Source organism: Pholcus phalangioides, unplaced genomic scaffold, assembly GCF_987345545.1.
Source record: "Pholcus phalangioides strain wild (caught in Gottingen) unplaced genomic scaffold, Ppha-v1.0 ptg000011l_1, whole genome shotgun sequence".
Lineage (NCBI taxonomy): Eukaryota > Metazoa > Arthropoda > Arachnida > Araneae > Pholcidae > Pholcus > Pholcus phalangioides.
In genome coordinates, this window is record NW_028301604.1 from 10,972,862 (window position 1) to 10,984,780 (window position 11,919).

The 11,919-nt window shown below is 35.4% G+C and overlaps 1 protein-coding gene across 1 annotated transcript in view; it reads right to left on the reverse strand.

The window, feature by feature from the left end:
• cathD (cathepsin D) overlaps nt 1-11,680 on the reverse strand; it is a 28,951-nt gene extending 17,271 nt beyond the window's left edge. Inside the window, exons 1-3 of the mRNA XM_089238992.1 lie at nt 11,316-11,680; nt 7,563-7,698; nt 1,092-1,215 (exon numbers count right to left, since the gene is read on the reverse strand). Coding sequence (XP_089095118.1) covers nt 1,092-1,215; nt 7,563-7,698; nt 11,316-11,383 — 328 coding nt within the window. The 5' untranslated portion in view covers nt 11,384-11,680. The remainder of the gene's footprint in view (nt 1-1,091; nt 1,216-7,562; nt 7,699-11,315) is intronic.
• Nucleotides 11,681-11,919: the final 239 nt, after the last annotated feature.

The window sequence follows — 11,919 nt, forward strand, 5'->3', positions numbered from 1 at the left end:
AGAATCTGAGTTTTTCTCCTTTTTTTCCCTTCAAAACATATTTACTTTTGTCTTCATGTATATATTTGAAAATATAATCACTTTGCCATGAAGACAAAAGTAAATATGAAGTATAAATGATTTGAAGTATAATTAAGCAAACATATTTAAGTTGAAAATGATTTGAAGTATAATTAAGCAAACATATTTAAGTTGAAAATGTTTTTAATCATTTAATCTAGCCTATTTAATTTCAAATAGTCCATTGATTTTTTGATGTTTTTATGCAAGTATGGACATGGTTTTATGCATTTAGTTGATATATTTTGATTTGTGACAGACAACTTTAAGTTATGTATCATGGAAATTTCCCCCATTCCCATTTTTCACTAACAATTCTCTCAGAAAGAAAATAGCCTTTCGAATGAAATTTTCAATTATCAGTTCTTTCATCTGTTTTACCTCACAGAATTTCATTGCTAAATGTAGTTAAGCCAATTGAAAGAACATGCATTTGTTTATGAACACAGGTTGGTAGCAAACACTTCGTGTATGGCTTACCTAAGGGCAGTGGAGCACTGATGTATGGCTATATCTAGTTATGAGGACCGGCCGTTGAAGAACACTGGTCAAAGGTGACATCTGTGTGAGGCACACATCGCTGCTAATGGTGCTAATATTGAGCACCTGTTGCCATTTAATGTTGCCACATACATTGAGCAGTTAAATCAGGTGAGGTAAAATTTCCCACTACCTTGTGTTATTTCTCTACCTTGTGTTTCTTCTAGTACCTCCCGATGGCATTTCCAGTTATACATTCCTGTATGAATATACAGTGAAACCTGTATGTGTCTAAACAGAACATCAAGAGACTGAAATAATATTTTATTTGAGGCAGATTTCCGTTTTATAAAGATGCAAATCAAAGCACTAATCATTGAACAGACTATATTTTGCTTCCGTTTTAAACAGGTTTCCGTCTCATACATTGTCCGTCTTAGACAGGTTTCACTGTAGTTCATTTGCATGTTCTCTATGACCCCTAAAAATTTTTAGGTGTAATCTTGAGACACAGTATATAATTTGTCATCAATATAATTTTCTTCACTTACAGCATGCAATATTTGTCCACTTGCATTTCTTAGACGGAACCCATAGATTTGAGGATCCAGTATCAAAAACAACCTTGAAGCTTTGAGGTGGTGTCCCAATAGTGATTGGTCCATAGTATTGAGCCTATAAAAAAAATTAAGTCAAACCTTACTTTTTTTAAGACAACCATGTTACAAACATCAATTGATTCTAAAATCCTAATACCCACCAACATGGATTTTGACAAAATTCATCACACCAATTTACATTACTGCAAGTTTAAAAAGGTTTTCACTCATATTGTACCCGACGTGATGTATACCATGACAATTTTACCAGCTATTGCGCTTCAAATCCCTGAGGGAGTCTTTATCCATGTGTCATCATTTTTTTCTTTCTCAATACCTTCACCCACTGCTCATAAAGTACAGGGGAAGATGAGTCTATAGGTGAAGTGCAGCAATGTACTTAAATAGGTGTTCAAAATAGATCTCTTTTCCTTCTCTTTGTCTAATTCAAGTTAGTGAAAAAATAATAATAATAATCTCACAAGTATAGTCTGTATATGCTTATATACAGGGTGGACAAAAACTCCTTGACACATTTAAAAAAAATAATAAAAAAATCAACCAACTGACACAAAAGGGTGCGGTTTGTACTAAAATACTTGTCATGGCATAGTATTTTTTTTTTTTTTTTGATAAATTAAAAAAAAAAGTTCAAAACTTCCTCACAGATAGCAACTGTGTCACAAAAAACAAACCCTGATGCGACACAAAAAATGGGACACAAACAGTGAAATCAATGTTCATTACAATTTGTGTCACACAAACTTTTATGAGAGATGTCGCTGTACTCTAATTTACCTGGGTCCTGTGACCCAGGTTATAGACGAAATCTAGGTCCTTTTTCGAGTGAAAGTGGCTCCCTCTCAAAAAAAATTAAAGTATGTGGTACCCCACCCCATCATCCACTGCTATCCCTGTGAATGAAATAAATGATTCATTTCTAAAAACATGTTCAATCTAAAGCTTCATTGAAAAAAATGGTTAATTTATCAGCTTATCACTAGGTGCTTTTACTTTCATTGTCTACTAGTAGAGAAAGCTTGCAAAGAAAGCCATTAACACTGAGAATTTAACATGAGGAATTTTTCACGTGTAATAAATCTAAAACAAATATAATTAAGTTAGGCACATTTATATATGTTTACTAATAAATCAATCTATAAATTCTCTTCTGATTGATTTTCCATTTTCAAAAAAAAACCTTAGTGCTTTCAATAATATCTTCTGATTAAATTCAACGCAAATAAAATTCTGGCACTTACTTTCTGTGGTTCCCTATTCCTTTAAATCCTTGCTAAGTGATTTCCTGGAGGAAAGATTTTCTTTTCGTCTCCTTGACGGGCCATAACTCTGATCTACCACCATTTAACTGCCACATATTTTGAACCTGAATATGGGAGCCATGTCAGATTTGTGTTAGTGAAACTTAACAGTGTGCTTGTGTGTGTGTGTCCAGCGTTTGGCTTATTTTGTGTTCAGTACGTGGTGCCATCTATTCTGCAAGTTGGTAATGTGTGGATTTGAAATTTAATGTATAAATATTTGCATTGTAGGTTCTGCGTGATCATCGTGGGGACAGATTTTTTTTCAAAGGAATAGCCAACTCAAAGTTGGAAAGCCTTAGAAAATCGTATTTTAGCCAATTATCACTGTGCAATTGTGGGTTCCAAATTCAGATTTTTACCAAAGGAAGAAATCTGAGGAGGACATGGTCGCACGTGCCCCCCCCCCCTCCCAAGAAGATCAAAAATTAAAAAATAATAATTTTACATATTTTTGTAGTAAAAATTAAAATATTAAAAATATATATATTCCTATACTATCTGTTAATTTAAAATTCTTTTTGAATATTAGTGGCCTAAAATTTCTGTGGGAAAATTCCTTGTGCCTCTCCCAGAGGCCGATTCTGCATACACACCGGTTTTCATGATGCGAAACAGTGATGACAGCATTGCAGCTAGACGACAAAACTGTGGACATTCAAGGTAGAGATTTTACAGATTGTTGTTTTTCCCAACAATTTTAGAAAAAATTTTAAAATTTTAACGGCTGTTTCAATCCTTGATGATTTTTCACAGAATTTGCACGTGTAATCTTGTAGGAACAAAGCAAATTTACGTCATATAAAAGCTGTCTTTGAATGCTGGTAGATAGCCACAAAGGTATCATAATTTCCAGGGTATGTAACCCACAGGAAATTTTTTTTTTCGAAATTGGAAAATTCAGTTTTCAGCCCCTCACTCAGGGACGCAACAAGATATCATCTTGTCATCTTATTTTTTACAACCAACGGGTGATGTTAATACAATGCAGTGCAGTATATATAAATATATATATAAATATAAAAGTACTTTTCAAGTAGATACTTTGTGCGATCATGATAGACAATGAATGAACGCCAGAACTTTGCCACTGGACTTATCCCGTTGCCGAGATCTCTTCCAGCCCAGCTTCATGGCAGAGTCTGGAACACTTTATTTTGTGTCAAAAAAAAAGAAGAAAAAAAACATACAAACTTTTACAACATATTTTCCCCGGACAATCGGGTTGGAGAAGTTTCGGGGTTTAGTTAAGATGAATGTACACATATTAGGATGGAGGTATGTTTTAAAAGCGATGGAGGTATGTTTTAAAATTAATTGAGGGTTCCCCCCCCCCATGCCATCTCATCTGTTATCTTACACTTGCCATATTATATACAGTTATCATATTGCAAAAAATCGAGAAAAAAAATCACACTATTGGTGAAAATTTAATTTCACCGTGCATAAAAGATGCTGTCAGATGCATGCTTGCAGAGGAAAGTGAGTATAATGAGATTTTTTAATACCTCTGTCAAATAATACAGTGTCTTGAAGAATACAAGACATGTCAGACGATGTTGAGAGCACAGTCACAAGTCACGTCAAAGGTTGTGAATTTGTTCCTATTCAAGTCAACAAAACTGCAGACGTTAGCAATTGCAAGTAGCACAGAATATTGACAAGTACTTGAAAGACTTGGAATTGGAAGAAAATTTTTTTGTCTGTCACCCATTGAAGGGGTCATATGACTGTTAAAGACTTATTTGAAGCAATCGATCATTACTTCGTTGAAAAAGGAATTTACTGGTAAAAATGTGTTGGGCTCACCACAGATGGAGCAGGAAAATCCACAGAAGATTGGTACTCAGGCCTTCGTGCACGCGTGGCAGAAGTCGCCCCCAAAATAGAATAGACTTGGGCCGGTATTACACTGTAAAAATTCCTTTTATAAAATGTGAAAATTCAACCAATAAGCTTATCAGTCGCATTTGCTCGAATGTAACCTATGAGTTTTATTAGTTGGATTTTTTTAAAGTTTTATAAGAGGGATTTTATCAAACTTTTATAATGTAATACCAGCCTTACTGCTGTATTCACAGACGGAGACTTGCATCAAAACTTTTGCCTCCAAATTCGCAAAACTTTCTTGATAAAGCGATCAAAGTTGTCAACTTTATCAAGGTGAAGCCTACCAGCTCAAGGTTATTTAAATTGTTATGTGAAGACATGGACAGCCTCTACAATACTTTGCTTTTGCACACCGAAGTTAGGTGGTTGACCCGGGGTCAAGTCCTGAAGCGGCTGTTCGAACTTTGGCACAAAGTAGCCCTTTTGGAATAGTTCGAAACATATCATGATTTCTTGTCATAAGCCGAGCCAAATTTAACAGGCAGTGATAAGATAGCTGAGCGCTTGGAAGGATTAAAATCCTCATTTGAAAAATATTTTTCAGAGCCAGAAATGGGTGATCAGTGGATATCTAATCGTTTCAAATAAGACTATTTTGAACCGGTTTCATTGTCGATTCCAGAAAAGGAGAAATTGCTAGAGCTCTGAAGATGCTCTTCATTGGTGGAATGGTAAACCTAGTCTGTGTTTTTGGTCTTGTCGCAGTGATGAATACAGTGAACTTTCTAGAAAAACCATGTTTTTGTTGCTGTTTGTTAGCACTGAGCTTGTTGAACGGGCATTCTCTTCATATACTTATATAAAAAAATAAATATAGAAGCAAATTGAATGCAGCCCTGGATTTGAGATGGTATTTATCCTTTTTTGATCCTAATTTTTCAAAATATTGTAATTCAATACAGTTTTAAATATCACATTACTTTTTTTTTCCAACATCACAATTTTTTTTAAAGGAATTTTTCGGAATCTCTAATGGGTAAAACAGATTGGGGGAGAGATGCCTGGAGGATTCGGGGTCGGGGTACGTGGACTGAAAAAGGTTTGGAACCGCTGCTATAGAGCATCAGCTGCATTTCTGCTTGATGATAACGAAAGAGCAAGATGGCACTCCTCCATGTCGGGGAAAAATTGTACCGAGATTCATTTAATCAGAAATTCCCTGGCCAATGGATTGGACAAGATGATCCCCTGTCTCCAGACTCACTCTTTCCCCCCCCCCATTTCTTCTTGTGGGATTTGTCAAAGATAAAGTGGTAATGATGCCTCACTCACTTGTTACCAGCATCACAGAACTGAACACGAGAATCATGAAAGTGATTGAAACTCTTCTGCAATCAATGTTTGCAGATATGCAGGTTAAAATTGAGTATTGTTTGGATGTGGCCCGAGCAATAAAGGGTACAGTACTCACATAGAGAGAAGGTAGTAATTTTATGTAAAACAAAAAATATACATTAATTTTGCATTATTTGTATTACGTTTTATGTCAAACTATTTGTGATACAGCACTATCTGTGAGTGGAATTATGAACTATTTCACAATTTATTCAAAAAACATGATAAGCATTTTAGTGCAAACTGCACCTTTTCAAATTGATTGGTTTATTTTTTAATAATTTCTAAAATGTGTCAAGAACTTTTTGCTCACCTTGTATATACCCACAAGAATATTCTTTCTTAATCTATTATGTACATATAAGCCCTGTTTACATGGGAAATAAAATATCCCGGGAAATTACTGGCAATAGGGATTTTTGTTACAATCCACTTACATGGAGTTTAGTTCATGTCAATATCCCCCCCCCCCCACTTCTTTCAGGAAGTTGTCACTGATCATGTGGGTTGAACAGAATTGGTCGGCTCAAGATGGCTGACACAGAAGCTAACCATAGTTTTTGAGGCACAAGTTATTATGGGGAGGTCAGAGTCACCCACCATTCCTCCACAAAAAAAGATTGGCATCTTTTGACAGATCTCTGCCCCTCCTTTTTTCCCTATGCGGAAAAAAAGTTGTCATGCAGGTAATAATCACCAAAGCAACCCCCAATCTTGCATATGTATAAGCAGGACTATAGACTGATAAATAAAGAATATTTCTTTTCCAGGTTTATGCATATATCTTGCGTCTGTGTATATACAGGGCACATAGCTAACTCCCTTTGCTGCATATTACCGGCGAACCATTGATCCTAGAGGCATACTTCCAATTAGAAAAAGTATCCAAATAACGTGTATACCTGAGATATGTCATTTATATTGCAAAGGGTTGTATAAATGTTAAAACAAAGAAATTAATTTCTCATTTGGTCACTCTGTCCTAAAAAACCTAATTAGAAAGTTGTTGCCCTGTGTCTTCTGACGAAAGCAAAAAAACTCACATTTTTAAATGCAGTATTCACCAAGATATTTGAATTTTAAAAGAATTATAGAAAAGTTTGGAAAGAGAAGCATAAATGAGAGCTGCTGCAGTGGTCAAGTAGTCAGAGTGACTGACTCACATCACAAGGACCCAGGCTTGAACCCCACTGCTGCCACAAGAGTTGGCGGTCGGCTGAAGTTGGTTTTCTGTGGTTCCCAACTTTGAGGCACAAATTTAACCCAATCTCTCCATTAAAAAGTCTCACCACAGAGAGCAACAGGCCTACAATGGTTCAAACACCATACTTCACTCAGAATTTTCAATACAGATGGCAGCATTAAAAATTCACACGCAACACTATATACACACTCAGACTGTTAGGTACACACACACTTCTGGCACAATTCAATCGGTCATAAATTGTCATAGTGATAGACCAGAGTTGTGCTTGGTTTAAAAGAAAGAAAAAGAAAAGCGTAAATGAGGGAAAGAAGCATTTGTTAGTTTAAGCTGTTCTTTCCCAACTTTTCTCAGATTTCTGAATTCCCCCTCCTTCAGAATCAGAAACTTTTTGTGTACAAATCTTTCATACAAGGATTACAAAAGGTTTAATCATGATTTGATATAGTGCCAAACTTGCTGTAAAATTCCTCAAAATGGTGGTATTAAATCAGGGTTCGAGTATATACATATATTGGTGTAGTATAAAGTACAGTGAACTGCACGCAGATGATCACACAGCTTGTGGGCATAGGAATACTTCATAGAATCGGGGCATAGGAATTTGAATACCTACATCACAAAGCATCAAACTAAAAATAAAAAGGTTCAAAGTAAAGAATTTACACTTACATCTAAATAATTTGAAAGTGGTTCAGGGAATGGACCATTGCCCCTACTCAAATAGTTTTTCCTGAAAGCAACTTTCACTGGGGTGTCAACTTCATGCAGCAATTGCCTTACTGGTTGAAAGCGATACAGTGGAATTCTGCAGAACAATTAAATAGCTTAAGTACCATGTAAAACAACTGTAATCATGAATAAAAATAGTTAACAGGGAAAAAAACACCACAAGAGGAACAAAAACTGTTATGCTGAAGATAAAATTTCATTACACAACATTATAACTCAGACACCATACTGATGAGCGGTTTCTCTGATTCAGATCAATATCCAATGGAATACCATGTAAGGATAAATGTTTTTTTTTAAAGAAATAGATAGTCATGGTATAGCAGTTTCTTTATTAATACAGTTGAGCCTGGTTATAACAAAGTTGCACTGGACCATGAAAAACATTTGTAATATCCGATATATGATTAAAAGTCAATTTTAATTTAAAGGATCTACATAAAAAGAACTGTGGTTATCCCAATCCCCTCCACACTTTATTTAAACAGTTTTGGGAATTAACAGCACCAGAGAAATCCCCCAAAGCAGAATATGCCAAAACTAAAATGTGCGTCGCAGAACAATCTGGAAGAATTTTAAGAAAAGTGTAGAAAACATTATCATGGGAATTTTTACTGCAGATCATTGCCAGTAAGCTGAGGGTACATTGCAGAACAATGTAAAACATTCTGTTTGGGGAGTGGCCGCTGTGGTGGTCGAGTGGTTATAGTGACGGACTCGCGATGCGAGGATCCGGGTTCGAACCCCACAGTGGTGGTCGGCTGAAGTTGGTTTTCTGTGGTTCCCAACTTCAAGGCGCAAATGCAAGCTGATCTCCCCGTTAATAAAGTCTCGCCACAGAGAGCAACAGTCCTACAACGATAAATCATTCAATCGTAACACTTCACTCATAGTTTGAAAAACTGGTGGCAGATGGTAGCACTACACATAACAAGCATTACAGAGAAACAAAAAACTTCACGTCAGGTTTCACTACACGTACACGCACATTCCCGTATGTACCGATTTGTTGGGGGTTCCACGGGGGGGGGGGGTGCATGTGTGGTGTAGCAGCAGTAGGTAGGGCCTCCAAAAAATGGCTCGGGGATCCATGATGTTCTTAAGTCAGCCACCTCGTTGGGCAATTTGCCTGTTGTGGCGTTGTATTTGTATATACAGGGAGCCATCTATAGCTAGAGATCACAATCTAGCTATAGATGGCCACTGAGAGAACATACCCATAGCCTTTCTTGGAAATTCCTTGTTATATCCAAAAAAAACTTTGTTATATCCAATATTCATAAGCATGACATTTCGTTTTAAGTGATATTTCCAACACTATGTAGGTATTTAATTCAATATTTTTTCAATATTCAATTTCATTATATAAGCAGGTTCGACTGCATTGTTAATTATAAGATTAAACATTATTTTATGACACGTCACTTTTGCGCGGTACCGTCCAGCATACACTCCAGGGAAGAAATTTTCTATATCCTCTGTAGCTTAATGGTAAGAGCACTCCTACAGCATACGAGGGATCTGGTTTGATTCTCGGCAGAGATGAATTTTTTTTTCAAAAAAATCTGAATCTTCACACAACATCCAGTTTTCTGTATCTCTTGCATAAACATTAATATAACTTGATTTCGTGACAAACTGTTCAGGTAAAAGATAATTGAAATATAGAGATCTCTAGTTCACTGTAAAACAAATTTCCTGTACGACTTACATCATCACCAAAAATATGCACATTAATCTCTGAAGCACGCTTTTTGCAAACAACACACTCATATATATATAAATACATATCCAATTGATAAACAGCAGAAACATGTTAACATAAGATAGGTCAAATATCGGAGGGAACTGAATACAGTGAAACCTTTGCCACAATAATATTTGATATAACGATAAACTCCACTACAATTTTATTTTTTCAAATTTTGTTTAGAACTACCTTACCCGGCACGGTGGGGTCAATTTGAGCACACACATTCTTAATCTTGCCATCATGGGTGGAGATGGGGGGGGGGGGAAGCATTGCCCCCCAGCATCAAAGGTGGAGTCGACTGATCTAATGTACATTGTATATATATGAATTAACATCATCATCATCGTGTCCCCCCCCCCAGCAATAATGACTGTGCCCCCCAGACTTCCAAGTCTATCTCTGCCCATGCTTGCCATCCCTTGAGAAAGAAATGCATCTGGACCATCTTATTTTCAGTACCTTCCAATCCAGTTGTTTGACAAATTTATGATGTTTTTCTACTTTTCTGCTGTCTATCAGTCTATATCGTTGATCAAAGTTTCCGTGGGGTCAAAATGACCCCACCACACCACTTGCCTAAGTCTATGTATATCCAAGGTAAGTATGAGGATAGTGTTGTTAGTGGATTGTACATAACATCTGTGTGATAAATATGTCATAGTGCTGTTTATACAAGTACTGTGTTACCAACTTAGAATAAGACTAATTTTGGTGCTTGTGAAAATATAGTAAATATTATTTTAATTTGTAAATTTTATTTTATGAGTATATTTCAATCATATCTGTTCATTTTTTAAATCATGAAAGTTGCATTCAAAAAATTAAATAATTAAAAAATATTTCAAAAGTCATGTATCCCTCAATTTTTTTCAAACGCGTGTCTTAATAAAAGACTATTTTTGGGAAAATAATTAAAAAAATTTGAAATATTATTTAGTGAATTATTTGAAACATGAATGAAGTCATATAAAAATCCCATTGCTTCATTGCTTTTATGAAGACTCTTTTTGTTGATTTTTAAAATGTATTAATACTTGCTAGGGTCAAAATGACCCCACGACACCAGTTACGCATAGAATTTTCACAACGCCAGTTAAGGGTTAAGTTCAATGTTAAATTCCTCTCAATACAATCACATCCTAAACTACAATAAACCCCTCTATAACAATATTTTTTGAGGATATTTTGAAACCACAACAATATTATTTATATTTCACTCAAATTCACCTGCTATGTATTTTTAAATTTTTAACCAGGAGGTGCTCTTTCAAGGGTGCTTAATAACATCAATAATTTTGCACTACCTACTCTCTGAAAGTGTTAATGAAGCTGAAGTGAAGCTACTTACTGTGTCGTACACACAACTGTTATGCTGTAAACTACTCAACAGGCAGCAACAGCTAACTGAATTTTATTCATCAACTAATCAATGAGAATTTTTTGCAACGAATAAATACTTAAAATGCATTTTATAGAGGTACTAACAGGGCCAATTCAGGAGAGAAGCTAACATTAGCATGAATTCTTGATATGATGGAGGGGATTAAAGTGAGAGTGATTAAAGTCAATTAATTCTCATTTTGAAAAAAAACAAATGCCTTACTATAATATGTTGTTATAGGTACCCATGTTAAAAGGTTTGTGACTTCACAATCTAGTGGCGAGCTATTGAAGCTGGGACTTTGTTCATTTTTTCTTTCAACAGTTTAACATTTCTATATTGCACTTGGTCCGCACAGTATCGTTTTTTATATCGAGGTTTCACTGCAATTACTCAATTAAAATTTCAAACACTAGGTTTTTTTTATCCATCTCATTCATGCACACTTTACGAATTAAGTGACGTTTCAGAGAGATGGTAAACAAAAAAAGTAATTCAATAAGAAGCAGTTCAATCAACCATAGTAGGCAGAGAAATAGAGAAGAATATAAAATATAACCTGTGGAAATTTGCACATTCATGGAGGCCTAGGGCCACCAAAAGCAATGCTGCAACAAATGATTTCATGTTGACGATCCAAGAACTTCAATCAGACACAGTAAACTAGTCAGTGCAATCACAACGTCTTATAACAATGCGGAGAATACCAAATAAACACGTGACAGTGTTGGTCAATCAAAATCACAAGCCGGTGACTGGATAACGGATGTGAGGAGGAAATTTTCGATTTCAACAACCCGGAAAATAATAATTAATTGTATCCAAAGTCTTTTTATTCGTTATCAAAGTGGAAATGGAATGAAAAAAAGGGAGGGAATAAATTAGTAATATATATAGAATTTATTTTTCCTTTCTTGTGAAAGCAAAATAAATCGCGTGAAATGTTTTTTTTTAGTCGCGTAATCATACAAGGAAGAAAACTACCAGCTGTGCGTTGATAAAATAAGCTTGCTGCATTTGTTTTTTTAGATTATATATTCTTGTTTAAAAAGTTGTACTAATAACATTAGAAAGAATGTCTTTTTTTGTAACATTTGTACGAACAACTTTTTGAGAGAAAAAAAAAGAAGCAGATACTCGCTATTCCGACTTATTGTTCGTTC